The 27,704-nt window shown below is 41.6% G+C and overlaps 1 protein-coding gene across 8 annotated transcripts in view; it reads right to left on the reverse strand.

Moving 5' to 3' along the window:
• The window catches only part of LOC117252108 (multiple C2 and transmembrane domain-containing protein 1), a 179,318-nt gene that overhangs the window by 116,191 nt on the left and 35,423 nt on the right, over positions 1-27,704 (reverse strand). Inside the window, exon 1 of one of the 8 annotated variants that reach the window (XM_033618798.2) lies at positions 20,560-21,321. The exons of 6 other annotated variants lie outside the window; for them this stretch is intronic. In XM_033618798.2, the coding sequence (XP_033474689.1) occupies positions 20,560-20,601 (42 nt within the window). In that variant the 5' untranslated portion in view covers positions 20,602-21,321. Of the gene's footprint in view, positions 1-20,555; positions 21,322-27,704 lie in introns of those variants that run through there. One more of the 8 variants, XM_033618799.2, reaches the window with a different exon arrangement.

Raw genomic sequence — 27,704 nt, forward strand, 5'->3', positions numbered from 1 at the left:
TTTGCTCATTTGGCCTCCACTTCACTGCGAATTCTTTGCAATAAAAGTATTCAGCTGTGACACATTATACACAAAAAATGCAGTATTACAATATTTTATTTAAGGTTTCTGAGCACAAACAATTTAACAGATTTTTTCCACCAACATTTCTAATCTAAAATGTGTGTACTAAATATAATTGAATCCTAAACCTAAAGAACTATAAGCAATGTCTGTGTAAATAAATACCATCCAGCAGCACAATGTAAATACAGGAAAGTAGGAAGTTTCATTACAGAGGCATGTGGCACCGATCCAGTGAGCTTCAACAATCAAAGCACTTTAAATTTTCATTAAATAATCCCTGGGGAACTACACTGGAAAGTGCTCTGTGTATTTGGATACAAGCCTTGAGCATTTTGCAAAAACCCCTTCTGACTGAATCCCAACTGAATACATTCAAATATCAATCAATATCAATTTTCTTTTCCATTAACTAAATACTACTTTAATGGGATAGACAGAGTTTCACATCGCATTGCAAATATTGATGGAAACCTTGCATCCTTCCCTCATCTCCAGGGGGCTATTGTATATGCCACTGCATGCACAAAGAGTGTGTGTGTGTGTGTGTGTGTGTGTGTGTGTGTGTGTGTGTGTGTCTTGCTGCCTTTTCCTTCATGTGTGGAGTTATCAGAAATGAATCAGAGACAGGGAGCTAATCCCTCATCAATAACTAAGACAAATGATGTGTCACACGTCTGCAAAGATGAGTATAAATATCCATCAGGATATTCCACACCAGCAGACTCCAGCCAGACACAATGCAAATAATCTGCTGTTTACAGTCCAGGAGGGAGGGCACAGAAGGTTTAGGAGTAGATTATCTGGATATACTGCACGAGCATCGGTTCAGCTGTGGGACATGCTATGAACTGAGCCATAAAAACCACTTAGTGAAACAGCCTGGCTTCTATTGACTCAAACTGAACCTTAATTAAAATTACACTGTACAACAAATCTCACAAAGGATCCACACACACAATGCCACAGCTTGATCTGTGTTGCAGTTTAGTAGTACAAAATGAAATTTGACATGACAAAACTAACAGCAGGTTTGGTGTGGAGCTAATGAATGTTCCAGCCCTGATATGCTCTCGCTGACACATTTGTGCAGCAAACTGAAATTGAGTCTGTGACCTTTTAAAAACCACTGAAGGGGAACACAAGTTTTGGCGTTTTAGGTCAACAGCTTGTTCCTGAGTCTCCAGTGTCTAGCAGTATCAAATAAGGGTGCTCTGATTAGGATTATCAGACAATCGCTAATTGCCAACCATCGATCACAGGGTCTATTTGAAGCCAATTTATTGTGGTGCATTTTTAGTGATTTAGTTATTCTTATCAACTTTGTATATTAAAGCCACAGTGTGTAGGAATTTCTCCCATCTAACGTTGAAATCATATATTGTATTCAAACAGATGGCGCACTCTAGCGCCTCACTGTTTCAAACACGTATTGCAACAACTGTAGCTGCTGAGTACCAAAAAGCTATGATAACACTGATGAAACCATGTCATCCGATACTACATGGAGTACTCATTCAGGCTCCTACACAGACACACACGACGCGAGTTGACAAACCCCCTCCTCACCATGCTGGCTGTGTTTACAACGTAGGACTGTTGGGGCGGATGTAAATTCAAACAAACCAATCACGTCTTGTCCTTTGACAACTGACAAGTGGCACACCTCACACACCTCACACACCTCATCCCTCTCCTCGCATTACTGCGCCGCTAACAGCTGTTAGTGGCCAGCGGCACTACTGCCGCATAACAGAGTCCCACTCTTTGAGCATAATGCAGGATCATGTATTATGCAGCATCACGAGAGACGGAATCCTCGTCACCAAGAAAGTGCAAAGGGGAATCAAAAAGGCAGCGTGACCGGCGAATTAAAAAAACAAGGGTCAGCACTGAGGTTGCCTTTCCCAGGTGGAGAGAGCTGCTGAAGGAGAAAAGTAATACAATCACAGGCCAGCGCTAACAGCGGCTAACAGCGGCTAACAGCGGCTAACAGCTAACAGCGGCACAGTGATGCGAGGAGAGGGATGAGGCTGTTAGCGACTGGCCGCTAACAGCGGCTAACAGCAGCGCAGTGATGCGAGGAGAGGGATGAGGCTGTTAGCGACTGGCCGGTAACAGCAGCTAACAGCTAACAGCTAACAGCCAACAGCGGCGCTGGCCTGTGATTGCATTACCATTCTCCCTCAGCAGCTCTCTCTACCTAGGAAAGGCTACCCCGATGTGGGCCTTCGTTTTTTTAATTTGCCGGTCACGCTGCCTTTTCTATTCCCTTTTGCGCTTTCTTGGCGACAAGGATTCCGTCTCCCATGATGCTGCATATGCATGATCCTGCATTATGCTCAAAGAGTGGGACTTTGTTTCAAATTTGCCAGGGTAGTAGCGAAGCGCCTCTTGCTCATCTCCTTCGGCTCCTCAGTCACGCAGTGCTGGCCTGGCTCTCAACGAAAACGCCGAAGACAGTGCTGTATGTCCCTTGCTGGCGGGTGTATTCTCAAGATGGCGAAACGTAATGGAACCCCACAGACAACTTACCCGCACAATGTACAAACACATCCGAAATTCTCCTTTTACGAGAATAAGTCAGATTATTGGAGGTAATAGTACACCAGTGATAACATATTTATGAATGCACACATGAATTTTTGCCAATAAACAACTGAAAATGTTACACAATGTCCCTTTAAGCATTAAAATGAATATCTGGGATGTACACTCCGTTATCAGATTGTCGTTGATTGACTTAAACAGCAACCCTGCCATAGTTTGCTCAGTTACAAAGTTCCTAACAGTGGCATTCAACAATGGTTCTTTGCCTCTGTCACGATGTCCACACTGAGAATACTGAGCTTGCTTCTTCTTATAGCTAGTTGGTGTGTGTGATGTAGTGCCATTTTATGTTACACACATCTCCCAGGAGATACTACCTGCTCACCGATGCTACATAGTGCAAGAACAGGAGTTTAAGATACATAGTGGGAATGAAAGAGGCACCATTCTCCTTATTATAAGTCAGTGTACCATCCAAATTGTTTTCAAGCTGTTTTTAAAGTAGTAGAGTTGGATAATGATGCCTCTATGCTGTTCACAGTGAGTTTTGTGAGTAAAGCTGTGGGCATTGCATGTGAAAGACAGGTAGCTGGTGAGTAGCTGTATTTCGCTCATAAATTAATTCGGCATTGTTCCACTGAGCAGTTTAGAGAAATGTCCAGTGAGGCAAACAACTCAAATCCTGGAGAAATGCAGATGAGAAAGAGCTGGAATACAATAAAGATGCCATGTGGGTAGTGTGAGCACAAAGCTAAATGTAAATACTGTTAGAAAGCAGCAGAGTGTATCGCAGCCTTGCCAGAAGCCTTCAGTGTCATGTGTGTGTGTGTGTGTGTGTGTGTGTGTGTGTGTGTGTGTCTGTGGCGAGCAATGGGAAACAGATGGTGTGTCTGCACTCAGGACAGGTAGGAGAGCTGGATGTCAGGTTAGCAGTAAACCATGAATCAAACAGTAAATGTTCAGTGTGAGCTACAGTTTGTCAGAACTGCCAGACCAGTGAAGGCATTTTAGCGCCGCATAGAGAAATTGTCTTCCGTGTTTTGCATGATATTATCGCCTCTTCTGATTGGCTTTCATAGAGACCACCAATCAATTATTTAGAACCAATATCAGCCAATAACAATCGGTGGTGATTCATTGGAACACCCTTAGTATCAAACCTATATAGGCCTAAAGGCGAGTTCAGTGTGTCAAACATCAAAGACTAAGTTGGTCATTTGGCAGCTCAAAATGTCCCATCTCTTTTTCAGCACCAAGTGTGGAAAGGCACTTTTCAAGGATGTACTCACAACCCATATAAGACCTGTAACTTTCCACTTTGTGGGGCTCCTCAGGCTGTCAGTGAAAACAGCCAGCTGTGAAAGGTTTAACCAAACTCTACAGGGTAAAGTGCAGTAGTGGTACAAGGTGATAATGCTGTAAAAACAAGAGGCTTCTGGGTGTAATCTATTAAAATGACAGATTAAATAGAAAAAAAGAGTAAACTGAGTGTTGATGAGTGACTGCTTGTCACTCCTCGTACCAAATTACAACAGTACCCAACAATTTAGGTGCTAGGAACCTGAGTGTAAGCGAGAGCACGATGGTAATCGGATCACCAGTGGACAGCTCTAAGTACAGTCCTCAATACGTCTTGAGATCCGCTTACTCAGACCACACTCTTTCAGCAGTGTGTACACTAGCGTGTCCTGGGCCACACTGAAGGACCTACGTCTTCCAAGCTGAAGTCCTCTGAGTGTCCTGCTCAACAAGAGGTGACCCACAACAGCTTGTAACATGATAACAGTGAAGTTTTTGAATACTTTTGTAGTATCTCTTTTCAGTGTTGCACTTTGTAGACAGTCCCTACGCACTCATCTCCAGCCGGCTGCACATAGAGACCAATATTATTTGTCCAGCTTGGAGGACAGCTTGTTTTGATGAAAACGTTTCACTTATGAGTTATTGATTGAGGAAGTTCAAATCTGTCAATATCTTTCTAGCTTTAACAAAGTTCCTCAAAGCCTTCAGCAATCTTCCGCAGTCTGTACCCTTGAGGCAAACTAATTAAGCGGTGCTATAGTGTGTGAATAGCATGGCGAACCTCCCACCGCTTAAAGACATCAACACATCTGGTCTTTGTAAACAGAAATTAAGTACATCTGACGAGAGCAGTCAGCTCTGACTTCCTGTGTTCTAATAGTTCTGTTTATCTTTGAGCATGAGATAAAAGATATTGTAAAAGTTCAAATGGTACAAGACTTGTCAAGAGAGTGGGGTTTATTTCCAAACTTGCTTTTACAGAAACAAGAAGGATGCATGCAGCTGTAGAAGTTCAGTTTTTGTGTTTGAATTAATTTTCTTATCAGCATGTCAAACATCCTTAACCCCCTGAGCTGCTGGTGATGGTGGTGGCTGATATTTTGAAAGTTTTACTATACGACTATGTGCTGTGTCGTTGTTTAAATCCTTCAGCAGAGCCATATAGTTTAAGCTTGAAAGAAGTGAAACGGCCTACTGGGAGATTTTTCTGAAAGGCATCTTTCACATTTAAAGGGTAAACGGGTGAGTTACATAGCTGCTTAGAAAACCTCCCTTTTAGGATATCAACCAGAGTCATACATTTCTTATCCTGGATTATATGTCATGACAGTGGTGTCTTTATGGAGGAGGAAGTCTGTATTTAGCCCTGGGCACTGTGTGGAGCCAGACTCTCGTTTCTCACAGCGATGGCAGGTAATTTCCAGGCTCGGCACCTCCGTTCCTGCATAACAATAACCTGATTCGTGCTTTGCTCATTAACAAGGACGTTGTGACAGTTCTCCCTCTGTTAGTGGAAATGCCACTCCCTGCTACCCAACATTACAACCTATATTTGTCGCCCTTCACTGACCACCGACTTTTTTGCCCAAGACTCTTGTCATCTTTGCAGTTCTTTTTGTTTACTTTTGTCTACTGCTTTGCTCTCAGTCGAAAAACTTCAGAGGAACAACTTTCTTCCTAAAATGGCAATGATAGTTAGTTTGCCTTTAAGTGTCCTATCAAGTACAATCTCTAAGGCTGGACCAAATCACCCCATGCATTTTTCGTGTTTTATTATTATTATTTTAGCAAGTTAAAATGTGACTTCTTACAGGTGCTGCAATTTTCAGTGTAGAACTACAGTGAACAAATTCATAGACTGAGTCCATTTAATCGATTTTGACGCCATTTACTGGAAACCAAGATACACCCGCTTCTCAAAGCCATAACCTGAGCAGTTTAGCAATGATCTGAGATCTGATTTCACTGCCCTAGCTGAAAAAAGAAACACTCCTCTACTACTGTACATCAATCAAACCACATTATGAGGTGCTCTAAGTAAATGTGGCTTTTATATAACTAAAATTGATCTCATAATGGAAGCTGGGTTATTAAAACGATTTAACAATTTAAGTGACTCCATGCAGCACAAAAAAAGTCACTCAAGTCAGTAACCATCAGTCAATAATCTTAAAGCAGCGCTGAACAGCCTTGTGTCTTATTCAAGGATGCAATACTCGACACGTGGCTCTTGATAGATGCACTCTAACTGCTGTGTTCGTTGACCCTGAGATGGAAGAATTTTGCTTACCACTACATCACACTGGCAGGACAGTGCAGTCCTGTCCCTCAGGGTCATGTGTTTAAAAGTAAAAGCTATGTGTATTTCAATATCTCTGGCTCCTGACTTGTAATTAATGTCTTCTTTCAGCCCGCACTCACCAAAGACCCACCACATAGGTCAGCTGTACAAGCAGCCTCTGTTGGCCATGGTAATTATTACAAGAGCAGAGGGGTAAGTGACATGATGTAGCCTAGAAAGCAACAAAGTCTGTGTAATGTTGTACAAATATCAAAGAAGCCTCTTTATGGTAGGCTGGAGGGGTGATGGATGGGTCAAACAAACACAGGACTTCCACCCAGGAGACCAGTGTTTGCGTCCCTACGTTACTGTTGACTTCTTTTAATAACAACATAGTCTAGTATATTGGTATATGTAGCATGCTACGCTAGTGACATATGCTACATGTCGTATGTGACATACATAATGTGTAGTGACACAAGTATTTATTGTATGCCAAGCTATAATATTTTTTCATAAACCTAACCACATAGTTTTGTTGCCTAACATAATCAGGGTATTTTTTAGCGTAACTGCAACCACATCACATTAACAAGGTGTTTAAAACTGCAGCCGTTAGAATGGAAATATATGCTGTTTTTGGGACCTGTCATATAAATCATTTTGAAAGACAGTCTAAGATGTCCTATTCTGTCATGTAGGTATGAGAGAGTGTTGGGGAAAACCCAAAGGTAGAAAATTATTAATAACAAAAACACTAAGCAAACTGAAATGGAAATGCACCTCATAGAGCAGATGTCTATCAGGGGAGGTAAGAAATCCTGGCACATACTACAGAAGTCTGTATCTCTTGTCTACTCTTTGAGAGTTTGTTTCCTTGAGGGTACGGATCTAGGTCTTGTACAGGCAAAAACATAAGATGCTGGATGAGCGTTGCTACGCAACCACAAGAAAAACTCAAATATAAAATTAACTTCACAGACAGAGATGAAACATATCCCCTTGTTTTCCACGATGAACACAAGAATAGTATATAATGTGAACAGGAAAAGTCAGTCTAATACAAAGGTAGGCTGAGCATAACCCGTTTCCAGTCAGAGTTATGATATTTCACAGGCTAATACAGCAATAATAGCAATCTAATTTCTCTTTATGAATTCTTTTTAAGTCACAGAGCCTCTTAACAAGCTTTGGCTTCACAGGATATACAGTCATCCATCAAACAGACATTTCAAGGTTTCAAAGATAAAAGCGTGCAAGCACAGCACCATACACATATGCAACACCTACACTGAGACACTTTCACACATTTTGCATATGCACAAAGGTACGCACACTAACACACACGAAACAAGAGATAGCTAGACAGGATCATTGGTTTTAATGCTGGTTTTAATTTGCCCAGCACTAACCCAATCTACTCCCCTGGTGCTTTGCCATTTCCACCCTTAGCCTCTGAAATACCTGCTAACTAAAACATAAACATGCACATAAATGTATGAAAACAAATGCAGTGCATAGACACTTGAGAACACACAAGGATAGACAGGCTCTTGAGGTCTGTCAGTGAGGCCTATTGAATTGCTAGAAATGTATCTTTCATGTACTCGATCTAATTATAGCACATATGGGGGAGGCGAATAGTGGAGAAGAAGAAGAGATGCAGTCTGAAGTTGTTTCCAGCTGTATGTTACAGTAAGCTATACTTCTCCCTCAAGACCCTCCTGACACTCGGGAGGTTTCTACTGAAGTGAAGTAACAGTATGATGCCTACTATGAAAGTCGAACAGCCACTTTTAGTTTTTTTTTTTTTTGTCAGCCTCTCTTTCTTGTATATCTTGAAAATAACACACAGCGAGCAAAACCATCTGGACAGAATGCAAAGACAAAAATCTTTGCCTACAGTGACTTTGCAGTACATAGAAATATCCTAAAATACATAAACTAAAAATAAAAGTTGAAGGAATGATGTGCTAGAGACGCGTCACATAAAAAGATACCTCTAAAAGTCTGATCTCAATAAATTGCTTAAATACAGTTAACTCACATAAATGTTGCACTTAAAATCCATCAATCCAAAATTCCTGATTGAGTTATACTTCCAATCAGCCAGCTTTCCTCACAGATGGTAAAGGTGTTTGTCAGCAACTCAATGAAGTCATCATCACTTCATCAATAATTAGTGAATCATCATCATCATTCTCTGCTGCCTCTTCTCATCAGAACTGTCATCTCTCTCCTGCCTACTTTTACTTTCTTTTTCTTTCCCTCTCAGTAAAACCACGTGACAGTATCACAATCGCACAACAGCTTCTCTGATGCCGTGTCTGGGACTCAATATTAATTAAATACTGGCACTGCAAACCAATAAAGACGGATAGATATGCACAATATGCACATATTTCTCTTTCTCATCAGACAGCAGCAGACACAAAGCCTTGAAAAATGTTCTCCATTAAACGTTCCCAGCCAAATAAGCTGTTCCATTAAATACCACTATCTCAGGGCCATTACTGAGCCTCTCTTCTCCTGAGTCTGTGCAGCCTGGTAATGCTTAATGTGACAGAACGCCAAGCGAGTGCGGGCTCAGGTAGGTAGACAGCCAACAGCCACTCAGCTACATAATGAGGTATCTTTGGTGTGTTCTTTTCCTACAGTAATAACAGTCTGCCAATGCACTGTACAAAGAGCAAGCTTCTTCACATTCTCTTCCAGCATCTGCGATAAAGCTGGTCTCAGACTGGGGTAATGAATCTCTTGATGCAGCAGGTGTAATAATGCCCCGCTCATATCACCTGAAACACTTACACGGATGTGTTTGAGTAGGTGACAGTTAAAACACTGATAAGTAGATGAGTCAGCAGTGACAAACTATGTTAACACCTTGACTTATCTGTCAGACATCACATTAAAAATACTGAATATGGAATCTGTCAATGGTGAAAAACATAATTTAGTCATTTGCATGCACTGCAGACATTTGTTTACTATCACACTCTCATTTACCTCTGAATGTCACTGCTTTCCCTGAGACAGACGCAGATGTCAACCTGTGCTCCTCGCCTCCTATCCCATTATCCTGATATGAAAAGACGGTTTAACAGCCCACATGGTGATATTTCATAGTATATCAATTGTTCATGATCACAAAAGAGAACCCAGTGAGGGAGAGCCATAGTCACTGAGATGGAAAGCAATGAAGTGATTAAAATGTACAATGACACGGTGAACGAGTAGGAAAAATTAATTCATTTGTTGAATGTCAGTACAAGAAAAAGCAAACTGAACTATCGGCCTAATTTTTCAAGGTTAAAATCCATTATATTCTGCGCATTATTGCTGGGAGGACTTAAAAGTTCTGAACTGCAACTATGATAACTTTCTGGCACTTTCACCTGGAAAAATGAGCCACCATCCAGAGTGAAAAGGAGCAGACACAAGATCAACCGTTGTACATGCATCTGTCACAATAAAGAAATACAATGTTAGAACAAAAATAAGTATGGTTCTTATATCCATAGACAAAAGACTATACCATTAATCCCAATCCCGTCTGCATCAGTTTTGTGTTCACTGTAACCCGACAGATGACAGCATCCCACAAAAAAGACACAACATTGTCATTTTGCAAAAGAACTTTGCGATGGGAATGACTGATTCCCACAGAAACTTGCAGGCGTTCACTTCTAGAAGTGAACTTAAAACATTTTAGCAGAAACCAAAAATGAGTCCATAGCACTGAGTATTAAAAACTGTCAAGTAACAAAATCTGAGGGTGAATGCTTGTTCAGATTCATGCTCCATTTTAGTTGATTTGTCAGAATTTTATTTAGATTAAGTTCCTGTAGAGCTGTTTGTATTTAAAGAACATTTTAGAATTTTCACTTGTTTGGTTTCATGACAAAAAGGTGTTAAAGAAAAACATGTTTCATTCACTTCCAAAACCTCTATCTAGCATTATAGTATTTCAAACAGCAGTAATATAGTAATAAATCCTCAACTCAACATACTGATTACTAATGTAATAAATTATGCGATGAATGAATAAGTACTCCATCTCTCATTAAGATGCAATTGCATGAAAGGCAGAGTTGTGGTAGCATGGTGATAAAACATTACCAAATTAGCTCATGAAGTAGGGTATAATTATCTTGAAAGCTGGAGATAAGGTGATATGATGCACCCGCATTTGTTTTTCACACACTTTCATATCACTTGAGTCAGATATGTGAGCACCTTATGAAAATGTTAAGATTCCTGGTGGTAATTACCACTTGGATCGAAAATGCTGTAACTTCACCATGATACGAACACAGCATTAGCTATGCTTTCAATGAACTCTTAGTTTCTAACTGGCTGGCATATAATTACGCTACAATGTTTTCAGACCGTGTGTCACACTGGAGTGAATCCATTGTTGCAGCTGACAGTCATGCTTACTGCTTTTAGCATGATGCTCTTTTAACAGGTTTACTGTCAACATGGTTAGATCATGGCATATCTGAGCAGTGCAGATGCATTAACTGTACTTGATTAAAAAACTCTGTTTTGGCAAAATCAGTCTCCCCACTGATGTGCAGTCCAACAGCTGTCAGGTGATCAGCTTCTAGAGGATTGTTCTCCTGCATCCTTCCATGACCGTAATCAATAGCTCTTTGTACATCAGTGATATAAAAGAATCACTTCCTAGGAGAGAAATGAACACCCAAAGGTGTCTTAATTAAATAATGGCTCCTCTGTAACTGTCATTAAACAACCTAACATTAATCTCTCCTTCTCACTCTCTCTTTTCTTTTTTTTTTTTTGGAACAAGCAGCTGGCATTAATCTGGCAGACGTGAGCCCCATTGTGTCAAGAAAAGAAGAAACTATGGAGTAACTAAACAGTGAGTGCAAAGGGAAAATGCATTTAAGTCAACACATCAACCACCATCAATTTTCATGGTCATCAAGCACAAGTCATCCTCACCCAGCCGCTATTGTTCAAGGTATTTCTGCAATGATACATCCTGATGAGAAGAACAGCACGGTGGTCTCTCATTCATCTGTAGTCAGAGGGAGTAGTGACCCCTAACCCACTTGAAAAACGACTTTCGATTAGTTGGCCTGCACATGTATTAATATTTGGGGGGTGAGGACAGGGAGACAGAGGATCAACTGAGGACAGGAGTCTCTGAGCTGACTTGTGCTCCCTATCTGTCTCCTCTGACATCCCGTTCAGAGCAGCAAGAGTGCTGCATACATTCTTGTCAAAGCACATTAGGATATGCCTGAGTTTTCCAACCCCCGAGGACAATGTTGAGCTTAGGACATTTTTTTATTGCCTTGAGACACAATTCTAGAATGGTAATTATGTAAGTTTACACATACATAACAAGACATTTAATCGAGCATAATTACGAAAAAGAGATTTAGGATTGGATTTTGTTTAATAAGGTCCCTAATAAAAGTGTGCTAATAATCTAAAATACAGCCTCAGTGTTATTTTGTGTCACACTGCGGTAATTACATGCAAGGAGGAGCGTAAACAAGGACAGAGGTCAGAAGTTAGAAAGGCTGACACAATCTCTATGTGTCATACTTGACAACTTGTCTGAATTCATTAAAATTACCCACCAAGTGAACCTGAGGCATGAGTGTGCTGACAGTACATGAAAAAGTGTGTGTATGTATATGCCATTATGTAATGTCTTCTCTTTACATTGCAGCAGTGCTATGGGGTATTTTGGGGACATAGTGTTTACACTTGAAAGCCTGGTTCATGTCCAATAAACACATTAAATCTTACATCAAAAAAGCCAGGACAGAGCAGAGAGAAGAGAGAACCAGCAGAAGTAAAAAGGCCAATAGAGAAATAAGGATTAACAGACTGGGCATGAGAGATAAAACCAGTAGGAAGTGGGAACATCATCTCTTTCGTACAGTCCTTTTCTCTGGACAACAGCGAGTCACGAGACTCACAACAAAGGAGCAGCAACCTCATGCTCGGCTCTTTCTAACATCACAATCATCCTACTCATCATGATCTCTCCTGATGTCACCCCAGCTGCCCTGTGTGTGACTCTAATCTATAGCTCTGACCTCCATACCCTGCATAGTAACACACTTTTAATGCTTCCCGCTGGCTGTGTCAAGACCCACCCTCCCAGTTACACCAGATGTCAGAGCTGAGCTCTGTGGCTTGGCCCAGATTGGTTTATGGTCAAAAGGGTGGCAAACCGATAAACATATAGGGGAGGAGCTCAGAAGTGGGTGGAGCCTCTTTCATGGTAAATTCCATGATGAGCAAGATTAGGGCTCTACTGTATGTCTGTGTGTTTAACCACTATCTCACGCAATCCATTATAAGCTCTTGTTTCCTTCTGCTCATGCAGCTTGCAAACTGGCCGACAATGTTACAGTTTTGTTTAGGATCACTACTCATGTACTGCTGTATGCAAGCGTAATGAGGCATTACTGACATTAAAGAATGCTTTATGTTTTAATGTTCTCGATGCATATGTTTGCTGTCGCATCTGGCTTCTGATTTGTGACTCAGTAGTCCAGTCTATGGATTGTGATTGCGCTTCTAAGTTAGACTAATTCATTTAAAAGCTTGAGTTAATTCAGTTTGTTTGAATTTTATTGGTGGCCGAGGAAAAGGTCAGGCCAGTGAGAGCATGACAGCAGACAGTATTTATGTACATTGAGATACAGTGCAAAGCAAAATGTTGAGGTTTAGCTACTGTGCATATCATTTTGGTTATATGGACATGGTTTTCTTGTGTGGTAGATCATTTTCTGTAAAATGGTGTTACACATGTTGTTAACATGCACCTTGGGTGATCTCATCGCAAGTGGACAGCTTAAAGTGTGTTAGTTCACACCTGGCATTATAATGGGTCTCTATGCGCGTCTTAAGTGACCAGTTGTGATCAGATCTCACTTTCCCTCTCTATATGCACTTAAACACATACATCCTTTACATTTGCAAATGCAAATTTTGTTGTTGTTTTGTTTGTTGCTAACTGTTAGCATCATACGGCTGTTACCTAACCGTTATTAAGAGGTTTAAGAAAGGAGTCAAGTTGTTTCGGCACTGGTGTGAATTTTTTGGGACGGTTTAAAAGCAAAAGCAGACAATGAACTGACCGTTCCCTGGTCTGGGAGTAGGGTGGCTCCAGGGACAGTCCTTTAGTGCTGCGTCTTCTGGCAGGGAGTCGATAAACAAGGACGTCATCAGAGTAGGCTGTCTTTAATGTGGCCTAGGACACATTGGCGCACACAGTGCTGAAAGAATGGGGCCATATGCAGCCCAGACCACCTCCTAATGAGGTCTGAGCAACTGAGGACTTATTTGGTACATTCACACCTGTACTTAAAGCTGTCCACTTGCAATCTGATCTGCCAAGACGCATGTGAATACAAGGTATAAACAGGGCCTATGTGATCATTTTGTTCTGATTACAGATGTGACATCCTGCAGCCTTGTTCCCATTACAATTTTGCACTTCCCTTGTAACTGACACCACAATAAAAGCATCTGTTCACACAGTCAATCTTGACCAGTTTATCACTAGCACTTTAACATCTCATCATGTTACTGTCGAGATGTCTCGTCGTACCTTTCACGGAAAACACACGAACAGAAAATGACATTTTCAACACGTCTCCATAAATTGTATCAGCTGTGGATTAAAAGTGCTAAATGTGTTAATATCACATCCTGACGCAACCGTATTTTACTTCCCTTTGCAACTAGTCTGCTGGGATGTACCACATAGTGAGAGTTTGGGAAAATTACATTCACAAGCACGTTGACAAGAACACTTGCTTTCAGAACATATGAGATACGGATTTGCCTGGACTTCAGTACGGGTTAATGCTAGAGAGACAGCACTCCTGTCTGCTGCATCTGACAGCTACACAACGCAGCCACTCTCCATAAATAATGAAGAGGCAAGATCTTCCACTGAGGAAAAAAAGACAGAGGAGGAGGAGGTGGGAGGAGGTGAAACAAGACCAGAGGGAAGGGTGAGCAAGTAAAGGTGGAGTGCGATCAAGAGAGAAAGAGGAAGAACGGCAGCTTGAAAGAGAAATACGAGGTGTACACTGATGAACGGAAAACAGCAGACAGTTTAAAAGATGTAGAGAATGTTATGACAGCATAAAAGATGGAGATGGGAGAGAAGAGTTGTGAGGAGGGATAGACAGACAGACAGACAGACAGACAGACTGACAGACAGACATACAGAAAACTCTGGTAGGCAAACACACACACACTCACGAGGATACAAAAAAACAAAAACTGCAAAACATCACTAACACAACAAACATACTGGCAAACTGCAGAGCATTAGCAGGTTTTTCTCATGTTTTTGTCACCACTGAATTCGGTGTGGTGACAAACTGAGCAGAGAGCATCAAGTGTTGCTGACATCGCGGACAGACAAGCTGGTCGCCCTGCTGCCTACCCAACCTGTCAACCGGCCAGAAGCGAGTCAATGCCAGTCCGGGAACATGCTGACACGCCTCGCAAACAGACCACGGTGCTGCTCTGAACAGAGAAGAGCACATCCGTCAGGAACATGTAGATCCAGGCCTCCGTGTGCTGGCTCAGCAACTTCATAGCAAAACATAACCAGACCAAAAATATTGCTGATGTACTTTTGTGAAGCATCGCCATCTCCCACCCACCAACAACACTGTGCGGACATATATATATATATTTCAGTTTCCAGGCATCGAAAAGATAGAAGTGTTTTTGGATTCCTTTCAAAATGAGTTACTGCCTTATGATAAACATTCTTGTTGATACATTAATTATAATCTTGAAATGCTGGTTACTAATTCTCATTAGTTGTTCTCTTTAATAATGCATAAAAGGGTTTCACACTGCGCTGTTATAATTCAAACCACTCAGCAGCATAGGTTTGATTTGTGGATCAGATGCCTGAAATCTAAAACTCCATCAATATGTGCATACTAAAAGTGGCAGTGTGCTGAGGGTAATGATGTGAGTAAATCATTTTTTTGATTCTCATAATATCTACTACTACTAAATAGATATTTTTGTATTAAAGTCGCCTTACAGCTGCTGCAACAGTTACATTTTCACGTACATGTAAAACCAACATTAGCCGCCATTAGACACCATTATGACGGTATTTTTCATAATGAAGCTGAACTATACATCTAGTTGTTACGAAAGGGCAAGGCTAATACCAGTGTCATGTGTGTACCGGGAGGACATTAATAACAGAGTAATCGGAGTATGTGACTGGTCGACTTCAACCCAATGCAGCTCTGTTTTATGAAAATGAACCTGTGCTCATATAGCCACATCTGCATATTGCTCTATGACATTATGTGTATATAAATCAAAGATAACAATATCAAAGGATCTTTTGGTTAATTAATACAAACAGGTATTCAGTTTCTAGTTTAGATGGAAAAACAGGTGTTATCTTATCTTGTTTGAATCTAGCTTGTTAAGTTTATGTGGCTGCTCCTGTGACTTAACCTGTTGTGCCTTTTTTTGCTGTATATGATTAATAACATTAATAACTAATTATGTGCCATTTCTTACATCTTAAAGAAAGAAAATAGCTTTAAACATTCATGTAACATGAGCTTTCCTGGATACATGCTGTAAACCACATCTCGGAGAGGTTTTTTTCCCCTGTTATTCCATCCTCGTACTACTACTACTGCTTGTTATCATACGCAACCTTCCCTGACTTCATGATCCTGTGAGATGGTGTTGTGAACTCAAAGAGGAGTGAAAATAAAAAAGGCTATTATCATCTCATTTCAAATGCACTCCTGTGTGTTGCAGCTCCCCTGTGAATCATTTAAACTCTTACCATACTGAAGAAAGCTTGCAGAGCCAGTAGTGGTATTAGCATTTTTTGTCTCGTGGCATGCTACACCTTCTCCCGCACATACTAATGAGACAAAGAGAAGAGTATGTCCATTTTATTCTCATTTCTTCCTTTTGAGAGATTCTCCCCTTTACTCCTGCCAATGTGGACCTCCCTGTGCTGGACTGTAGGCTGCCATGTGTTATGAAATGCTCCCACTTTTAATTATATCCACAGCGTTATATTGGCATGTGTGACAAGGCATGACCTCTCATCTGTCGTACTGCACCGGCGAGGGCAAGGACCCATTCCCACCTCTGTCTGAGTCGTGATGCTGGAGTATAGATCTGGTCTAAACCGTCTTTTCAGATACTACTCAGTGCATTGCATAAATACTGAATTTTTGTAGATAATTCAGTCTTTAAATTCATCTGCATCAGCTCCTATTAATAATCGAAAATACTACGAAGCTACGGAAGAACAAATTATTTAAAAGAATAACAAGCTTATCCAACAGAATCAGTTGGAGCTGCAGTATGTAGGACAATAAATAGCCTGCTCTGGAAAAGGTTAGGAGCACTGACCAGATGGGCTGGCATCACTCCGGTCGTCTATTTATCTACCAAAGATTTACAGAAAATATTTATTTGCTAAGTGACAAACCTAAGCACTAAATCAATTCCTTTGTGACAAAGTTTCATGCAATAAATGACCACAATATGCCTGCAAATTGAATATCCAATCCAATAAATCTCGATTTTCACTACATGCTGTATAGCAGTTTGTCTCTGTGCTAGGGAGTGCCAACCTTACACACTGTGAGGATGGTGCTGATCAAAGAGAGACTGGGGCACCACCTCCACACTGGCAAACAAACCATCTGGCAGAACAACAAGAGCGTGTACCTTTCACACCATTGCCTTTGCTAAAAAAAATGCAAAGACTGAGAGGTGAGAGGAATTAGGAGTAAACTGCCATGAGCAGGTGAGGTATCTGATGAAATGTGCCAAGTGATAAAGAAGGCAGACGGAAACACAGAAATCGTGAGAGGTTGAGATGGAGGAGAAGTGAATAAATGTGATTAATATACATAACACAGGTCTGGCAGACCTTTTTAATCAGACTGTGCAGTTCACTGGAATAAGCAAGCTTCAGCTGAGAAATACAGGGAGGTTTTTGCCTCCATATGACAAGCATATGAATATCCTAGGTGCCAGAAAGCTCCTGAGCAATAGCCACTTGCATAACAACCCCCCATATAGTTCTTATTACTTACGGAGGAAGGTGGTTGTAGCTATTCATCACACCCCAAGATAATACTGATCATGCCACATCATTTGACAGAATAAAATGAGCAAGCCCACAAAAACAGCATCCTGTACAAAATTTAATTTACTAGTAATTTGATGTCCTGAATAGTTTTAATGTTACAGGAACCGGTAAAGCATTCTGGCCATTTTCAAGTTGAACTACTACAAAACCAGTGACCAATCACTCAAAGTGTGCAACTGTTGTAATCTACCACATCAGTAAAGAGTAAGCCTCTACCTCTCCACCTCTCCCCTGCTGGGATATTTACACCAGCCAAACGCTGCGAGTGTTGGCTGTTACTGAACTCTGCTAGGCACGCTGACAGGTAATCTGTCATAGTTTGGAGGTTCTTTTAAAATTTGGAAACTCAATTTGGATGCCAGAGTAGCATAAGTGGCTGATGAATGTTGTAATCTAGCAGCCGAAACCAGTTGGTTATAAACGTAGTTTGTTTCCCAGTCTGCATTTTTCTTTGTTATTAAATGAAAGAAAGACTCCAATAAATACTCCACACTGTGGGGATGATGCTGATACACAACCTGAACCCATACCAAGAGGAGTATAGGTTAGGGGTTACATTAAGATGAGTACATCCTAGCTATGTATGTAATGAGTTTATCTGATGTAAAGAATAATACGGGCATCTTCCTGATGGGATTTCAGCTCCATCTCATCTATTTATAGACATCCTTTGTTAGTGGCTTTTATGTGGACTCATTTGAGTATTGAAGAGAAGGTATGCACAATATGTCTTCTGCAGTGCATTAGGCTTGGGGAGTATCAAGCTACCAGGGTATTTAGAAATCTCAAAGACATGCAATACAGATGCTATATTAAGGCAATGTATTGTAGTCAACAACACAAGGTTGGTCCCTACTAGTGAACCTGGCAGCTGAGCTGAGAAAGATGGCGACTAATAGCAGTGGGGATAACATTACAGGACTGGGAAAAAATAGAAATTACTTGATGTTTGGGTCATGGACTTTCCACATCCACATACAACATGCAAGGTACCCTGGGTGCATTAGTTGTTGACGTTCAGGGACACCGTGTCAAGTTCTGCCTGTTATATGCATTGTCTTCTTTCAAAATACACTTCCGTTTTCACAGGAAGTTTAACGTTTACATACTGTCTTTTTCAAAATCAAAGCACTACGTCGGAACAACACCGCAAATTGACGTTCTTTTTCCTTCAACAACAAGCACACGTGGTTGGGTTTAGGCAACAAAAGCAAGCGGTCAGGTTTAGGAAAAAAGGACAGGGTTTGGCTTTGGAATCTTACGGGACGCGAACACCATTCTCTTGGATGAAAGTCGGCGTTTGTTGGCCCCATCCACCACCCCTCCTGTTGGCCCCGTCTGTTGGCCCAACTGGGATTTCGCCTGCTCAACTTTCGTCCTTGTCCCACTGCGTTTCCACCTGACGCTGCCAGGCTTTGTTAAACTATAATAGCAACTGGCTGCGTATCATGCCGACATTACAGAATGCCTTTTTTCGTTGGTATCTGATGCTGCAAGTCACTGCCCAAGTGCCAGACTCCCAAGACTTGTCTAAGTAGGCTTTTCTGTTTGTTTTGTTTTGCAAATACCGTGTATATCCTATACCCTACTTAAATGTCAGGAAGGTATGAACATATAAAATAATAGATACTGTCCAAGTCTACAGTACATACAATTCACATGACAAAATGAATGATTCAGTCAGATTTGCAAAACATGACATTTCTCATGAGGCTAAGTTGCGGATGCTGCACTTACTTCTAAAAACACATTAGCCTCTCCCTGGAGAACTTCAGGGTGTGCATTATTCATGTACTGTACTGTGTATGCAAGCAGTACAAAATATACTATTCAGGAATTCAGACACAAGTTGCCATTTTTCTTGCAGTCAATTCTTAGAAGGAAGTGAAAATATTTGATTCTTTTTAGATGACAAAGACATTTTGAGGAGTGATGTCTAAGTCTGGGTTTTCTCAATTGCTTTCTTGCCACAAACTGGTCTTGCAAACTGATGAGAATTTTACTTAAAAAATCCCAGGGTGCCTAATGAAACCTGGCAATGTATCAAGCACTTGTCTAATGAGAGGAGCATCAGTGGAGACAGAGTCACTCACATCTTCTCATCAGACCATTCCTCTTCACTGTCCTCAGGCCATCCCCTCTATTTTCACCTGCGGTGGTCTTTTCTCCCTCTTTTCTCCAATCCTGTCTTTCCCCATGTCTTCTCTGTTACCTTGCCTTAATTTTACTTTCCTCCTTTCACTTCTTATCATTTTCCTCGTCCATCTCTTTCTTTCCTGTCCCCCCGTCTTCCCCAGTCGCCGCTATTTTGCTCTCATTCAGAGCACGTTCAGCACCCAGCCCTTGAAACAGGAATTAAGGGAACAAGACTGCGGCTGGAGAGACAGGCAGGGGGGTGTGGACCAGAGACATGAGTCGCCGATGAGATGGGGGGGACATAAGCCTTCTCTCCCCCACCCATGGGAATACCCTCCTTCAAATTTGTCAGTCTGTCCTTTTGTTTAATCATTATCTGATAAAGATGGAAGCACAAGCGGGAGGATATCTGTTTTCTGTACATTTCTGAATCCTCTGTCTCACACTTGTGTTTTACATCCCTGTTTTCTTGCTTCTGTTCATCTCCTTGCTCTCTCCTGCCTCTTCCTAGAGTCTGACTAACAGTCCCATGTCATGTCACACAAGCAGCCAGCTCAAGTTCCACACTATTGGAAACTGGACACGACACACCCACTGCATCTCCACCTCGCCAGACTCACAGACAAACACACGATAACACCTGCAGATAGTGTAGAGCTGGCCAAGCTCAGTGTTGCCTTCCATTGGCAACACTAAGTGCAAATCTCCATGTACACAAAGCAGGTGTTCGGGTTTATGGAAATACTGTATGAAAATATGTTCTGCATGCAAATCTGTGAACGTGCTGAAGTGATGGAAACATATTGCTGATGAGCGGCATATTTTAATCCTTTCACCACTTCACTCAACCATCTCAAATCATGTGGACTGAAATACTCTTCATGAAAAAGAACTGAATGAAAAGAACGCCACTCTTTCCCTTGACACTTAATACACAGATATGCATAAGAAGCAAAAAACAGTAAGCAAACAGAAATGCATAGCCTACAAAAAAAACAGCAGGTAGACAGTCAAAACAGCTGTGTGTACTCTGTGTATGTGTGTATATACCTACAGTAAGGCTTCGTCCCGCAGCTGAGAGAGGCAGCGCTAACATCCAGACACTGAACACGCTCCACTGTACTACTGCTGCTGCTGCTGCTGCTGGCTTACTCTTCTATATGAGAGAGAGAGAGAGAGAGAGAGAGAGAGAGACACACACACACACACACACACACACACACATACCGGCTCACTCCTTACCTTGCTCACACACACACACAGCACCACACACAGCAAAGGGCAACCAGCTGTGAGGTTCTTGCATACCCCACAGGCATTCACTCAGCATCACAACTCTGCAGATTTCTCTCTATCTCTCCCTCTCTCTCTGTCTCTCTTTCTCTCCTGCTGTCACTCACGCACATACAACTGTGCAGAGATGCTCTCCGTCGACTGACTAATCCGCCGGGATGGAACGGTTTCACAAAAAGTTAACAGGGGCACAACCAGGAGCTCACTTCCAGGTGCTGTCTCAAATCTCTGCTGATGTTAAACCACTGACAGAGCTGCTTTTATCTCCCTCAGTCCTGTCAGCTGGACGTCTGATTACATATTTGCTTTACTGAACAATATGACAAAAGAGACAATGGTACTAAGAAAGCGAGGCGGCAAGAAAATGAGGTTAAATGCGGAGATCAACTACAGATATGAAGACAGAATGAATGTACAAAGGATGTGATGGGACGTCAGCAGCACTAGTACTTAGAAGGGACACCATATAGTCTTCAGACAGTTTAATGGACTGCATATACATATACATATACATATACAGTACAGGCCAAAAGTTTGGACACACCTTCTCATTCAATGCGTTTTCTTTATTTTCATGACTATTTACATTGTAGATTCTCACTGAAGGCATCAAAACTATGAATGAACACATGTGGAGTTATGTACTTAACAAAAAAAGGTGAAATAACTGAAAACATGTTTTATATTCTAGTTTCTTCAAAATAGCCACCCTTTGCTCTGATTACTGCTTTGCACACTCTTGGCATTCTCTCCATGAGCTTCAAGAGGTAGTCACCTGAAATGGTTTCCACTTCACAGGTGTGCCTTATCAGGGTTAATTAGTGGAATTTCTTGCTTTATCAATGGGGTTGGGACCATCAGTTGTGTTGTGCAGAAGTCAGGTTAATACACAGCCGACAGCCCTATTGGACAACTGTTAAAATTCATATTATGGCAAGAACCAATCAGCTAACTAAAGAAAAACGAGTGGCCATCATTACTTTAAGAAATGAAGGTCAGTCAGTCCGGAAAATTGCAAAAACTTTAAATGTGTCCCCAAGTGGAGTCGCAAAAACCATCAAGCGCTACAACGAAACTGGCACACATGAGGACCGACCCAGGAAAGGAAGACCAAGAGTCACCTCTGCTTCTGAGGATAAGTTCATCCGAGTCACCAGCCTCAGAAATCGCAAGTTAACAGCAGCTCAGATCAGAGACCAGATGAATGCCACACAGAGTTCTAGCAGCAGACCCATCTCTAGAACAACTGTTAAGAGGAGACTGCGCCAATCAGGCCTTCATGGTCAAATAGCTGCTAGGAAACCACTGCTAAGGAGAGGCAACAAGCAGAAGAGATTTGTTTGGGCCAAGAAACACAAGGAATGGACATTAGACCAGTGGAAATCTGTGCTTTGGTCTGATGAGTCCAAATTTGAGATCTTTGGTTCCAACCGCCGTGTCTTTGTGAGACGCAGAAAAGGTGAACGGATGGATTCCACATGCCTGGTTCCCACTGTGAAGCATGGAGGAAGAGGTGTGATGGTGTGGGGGTGTTTTGCTGGTGACACTGTTGGGGATTTATTCAAAATTGAAGGCACACTGAACCAGCATGGCTACCACAGCTCTCTGCAGCGACATCCCATCCCATCCGGTTTGAGTTTAGTTGGACAATCATTTATTTTTCAACAGGACAATGACCCCAAACACACCTCCAGGCTGTGTAAGGGCTATTTGACCAAGAAGGAGAGTGATGGAGTGCTGCAGCAGATGACCTGGCCTCCACAGTCACCGGACCTGAACCCAATCGAGATGGTTTGGGGTGAGCTGGACCGCAGAGTGAAGGCAAAGGGGCCAACAAGTGCTAAACACCTCTGGGAACTCCTTCAAGACTGTTGGAAAACCATTTCAGGTGACTACCTCTTGAAGCTCATGGAGAGAATGCCAAGAGTGTGCAAAGCAGTAATCAGAGCAAAGGGTGGCTATTTTGAAGAAACTAGAATATAAAACATGTTTTCAGTTATTTCATCTTTTTTTGTTAAGTACATAACTCCACATGTGTTCATTCATAGTTTTGATGCCTTCAGTGAGAATCTACAATGTAAATAGTCATGAAAATAAAGAAAACGCATTGAATGAGAAGGTGTGTCCAAACTTTTGGCCTGTACTGTATATATATATATATATATATATATACACACACATACATAGATGGTGCTTTTATACCAAAGTGCTTTTGGGAGGGCAATTGGGCTATTGGGAGGAGCTGAGGATCGGACCACCAACCCATAGCTGCCCACATGCTCTACAGACTTTTTCCTTCCAGCTTCTCATTGTTTTTCCCACAGTGTGGCCATGTACAAACTGGATATTGCTGACTTTACTTCTTTTTCCTGTCTGTTTTTGATAAGGCTATAGGGCAGATCAACTTACACTGTTACAAAGCTGCAATTCAGTCATAGCGGCAAAATGGAAAAAACAGGAAAATCTCTCATTATTCCAACTTAGGAGCATTCATGGTTACTCCCATTGCTAGCAATGCAATGGCTGCATCTAATGAGTCTTTACTGCAAATTAGGGGTGTAAATCACCAGTTTCATCATGATATAATATTATATTGATTGTTTGGACAACAATACAATATATGCCGATATTACAAAGTCTGCCACGATACAATTTAAATACAATGCAATTCAGGGGCCTTTGATCGATATGCGATGATATAAAGCCCTGAAGGCAAATTTCTCTCAACAGCCATAAAACATGGATTAATAAAAGTATTTAAAAAGGTATAAAATTCAACTCAATAATAAATGTCAAAGTTCAGAGACATGTCATGATTTTTGCTAGTCTCGTTATTAGCTCAAGCATGTTTAGGCTACATTGCATAAATTAGCCTAGCGGCTAGCAAACTTTTCTTCATTCATAGCTTAACACATTACTTGTCCTACTGATACTTTTTTATACTCACCTGTGGATTAAGTCACTGCTTCTCCAAACAGAACAGCTCGGTTTAATTTCAGCCTCCATGCACGTCTTTTTTAGTTGAACATTGTTTAAACAGAGCTAATGTTGCTGTAGTGAGAAGTTAGCTGAGTGAGATGCCCGACCAGGCAGCTAACATTACGTCCTTTTTTTCTCCAAAATCAGAAGTATTTCCATGCTGCAGATTTATTCCCAATTAGTAACGTTATTTCCATCATCTTTCTCTTGGTTGCTTGCCATCTGCCTGCTGCTGTTTGACGGTGACACAGACTTTCAAAATAAAAGCGTATCCTGACTGATATGGATCAATGTTTTCACTTTGCATCAATGATACTGGATCGTTGATCATTGAACTGATATATCGATCTAGATCGATGGATCACCTCTACACCCCTCCTGCAAATACCTACTTGTTCTGTGTTACCTATTTAAAGTGCTCCTTAAGGAGTGAAAACAGACACATATAAAGTATAACTCCTTTTACATCAGCTGAACTGGGACACCCTGGTAGCTCACCTGGTAGAGTGTGCACCCCACATACTAAAGGCTATTGTGACCCACAGCCCTTTGAGCATGTCACCCCCTATGTTTCTTTCCCCCCCTTTCCTATCAATGTTCAAGTTGTACTATTAAGAACAACCGAACCAATCACTTAGTGTTAATACTGAAATTCACTTAGGTATACTATAACAGCTTTCGATGCAGTCATTTTGTTACCTGTTTGCTAAACTCTTCCGGTGGTTACCTTCACCCAGTAGAGATATCATACTATAGCTGTCAGAATTTCCCCATATCTACAACTCAGCATTAAAACAAAGAGGCTGACGTGAGCATTATTTCGACTGGGCTGCATGTAATTATGCTCTGAGCAATACGATGTAAATACAGCACTACTATGCAGAGTTCTGTGACACCTTCCATTTCACAGCATGGCACGCACCACCCAATTTCAATCTGACTAGAGGCTTAATCAGCCGGAATAACTGAAAACACCTGTGTCAGTGTGCAGGGCTGGATTAGTCATACAAGTTGGAGCTCTAGAAAACTGTTGACATTGCACAAAATCCTGTCACCACAAAACATAGCACAATCTTCCTGTATTTGCCTTCAACAGTATATTCTTCAGTTACACTTATCCTTCTTGTCACACTTGAAAAACCTAATTTGCTCTTCCGTCCTGTAGCCGTCTGTTAAAAGTGGGATATGCTGAAAAGGCAGTTTTGCTTTACTTCTGTTGGTTTGCAATCCCTTTACACGCCATAACAAGCCTGAAGACCAACTAAAACTTGTAGTCAATCGGAAAAAAAACATTTCTCTACCATTGAACAATAGGAGGGCAAAACAACCAATTACCACCAGTGCTGTAGACTTACAACTTTCCTGCTGAGTTGGTACTTCCCCTTTAGGACATCATGCCGAGGTGGTTCAGGTTTTTTCACTTACGTGGCCAATCAATGTTTAAGAAACAATGAATTGTGCAGTGTGTGTGTGTGGAAAAAGGCCTGAAGTTAATTTGCCTTAATGAGGCCATTTATTAATGCACAGTAGCACACAACAATAGTGTGAACAGTCAATAGAGAAGAAAGTACATACACGTACGTACATGGGGGATATCTTACACGATGAATATGCATATACGCCCTGTGTGTGCATACTTGATGCTGAAAACATCCCAGCATGCTTTGCTGTCAACAGTATCATTTATTCTCCTCTTGAGTACATGAGTAAGCTGTAAATAATGTAAAGACCAATCCCCCCCTCTCTCCTTTCTCACTGTCAATCCTATCCACTATGCTTTTCTGCCTGCTGGCTTTTCATATGTGAAGGGGGCTCCTTGCCAGGAGCTATCAGTCCAAAGGAAAAAAAGAGAGTGTTATCCTGGGAGAAACTGTGGAAAGGTTCACTTTACAGGTCAGGAAAAAAGATATGTTTTGGTAAGGTGATTCATAAAAGAGCTGCTATAAAACAGAAAATGTACAGATGGGTAGATGACTGAAACCAGTAGGAGAAAGAAGAGGAGGATGGAGATAGGATGGTAGATGTAGGAAACATCAGATGGGGAACATTTTAACAGCAACATCAGTGTCACAATACTGAAAAAACTCAGGGGCAAGTATGGAAAAAGCAGCAGTAGAGACTAAAATTATACAGAACTGGGGGTATGGAAATGGAAAAAAATAGCACCTGACAGCACAAAGAACAGGAAGGAGATGCTGGGAGGCTTACGCAACAGGGAGCATGTATATTTCTTGCTCTTCCGTAACACCTTACTGATCTCTTTGCACTTCGGAAGCAAAACAGGGTGATTGCCTGGCAAGACAGGGGGCACGACAGCAGGGAGGTGCCACTCTGCTTCCAGGCACAGACAGCTCTGCAGAGTCACGACAAAACTCTTGTTGAAGCACAGTAAAGAGAGGGACATGTATGTGTGTCTGTGTGTGTCTGTGAGCACATGTTCTTATATTACAATAAAGTCAGACCCCAGGACACGGCAGCTGTCCCTTTCATGTGTGCTGTTGTCTGAGGCTGGTTCAGCATTGTGTCTGTCAGCAGATGACTTCAGTTGCTGAGTTCAATCCAACACAACACACCTCAGCCTCGCAGCCTAGGGCGTGACAGCAAAACAGATCAAACTGAAATTCGCCTAGATCTCTCAAGAAACAAAACAACAACCATAAAATGGTTTGCGATGCCCCAGTGCATCCAGTAATAAAGCGCATGTTCCTTAGGCCAAAGCAATTCTGACAGTTTTAGAAGTGGCACAAGCATGACCAGCAGGAATCAGAGAAAAATAGCTGCGTGTACAGCACAGTGTGCATGCATGTGTAAATGCACTTGTAGCTGAGTACATTGATGTACATTTTGAGAACATGTGGTGATTGAGGCTTCAAGCTTGTGTAAACATCAAAACCTCCCAGCAGTGCCCTCAAGGCAAACAACTGTCTTTACACACACAAATGTGCACCCTTATGATGCCCTTATAAAATGTGTGACGTTGTTTCTTTTCTACACACATCTGTGCTTGTGAACATACACACATATCACATATAATGCAATAAACAAACACACCCATGCAATGCCTCCCTCTGTGCCCAAGTCTCCTGTGTTGGCATGTTCGCACCACCAAACCCTGGGGTGTGCACCATCTGTCTGCTCATTACTCACAGTGCAAACACATATACAAACACACACACATGCACAGCATTACATCAGTAAAACACATATAATGCATTCTTAATGTTTCCGCCATCAACACTGTGATTGACAACAGCGTTGACACAAGCTCTTCCAATTCTCTGCAAGCCTCTCCTCTCCTATCATTCTTCCACTACTGCAGTGTCATCAGTGGGAGAAAGAGGAGGAGGTACAGGCTTTATTAGTGCTGGAAGTAGCATGGTGGTCTCAACAAGCAGACTGACAGATGGACAGGGAGGGAAATGGAAGAGACAGAGAGATAAGCAGGCAGACAAGCGCACACACACAAAGACTTGTTTATTTATTTTCATGCCCCATACCTCGTAGCAAGCTTGTGGCATTTCTAGAATACAAATCAATAAATCAATTAAGCAAAAGTATAGCAGCTACAGGGAGTAGCGTCTGCATTCAGCAGGAATCAAACAGTCTCTATCCCAGCAGGAAACCAACAAGCTCACCACAAGTCACTTGTACAGATGGCACACATGATGCTTGGAGGTCCAGTGTTTACGCTTTAGTGGGATATATTGGCAGAAATGGGATGTCATATAATTAGTATGTTTTCTATAGTGAATAATCACCTGAAAATAAGAACTGCTGTGTTTCTGTTACCCTAGAATGAGCCATTTATTTACATATATAATGAGCAGGTCCACGTCCAAAGAGTCAGACATGTTGCACTGCCATGTTTCTACTAGGGCTGCACAATTGCTCAAAACATTATCGAAATTGCAATATGGCCAAGTGCAT

The sequence above is a fragment of the Epinephelus lanceolatus genome, chromosome 9, assembly GCF_041903045.1.
Source record: "Epinephelus lanceolatus isolate andai-2023 chromosome 9, ASM4190304v1, whole genome shotgun sequence".
NCBI classification, from domain to species: domain Eukaryota; kingdom Metazoa; phylum Chordata; class Actinopteri; order Perciformes; family Serranidae; genus Epinephelus; species Epinephelus lanceolatus.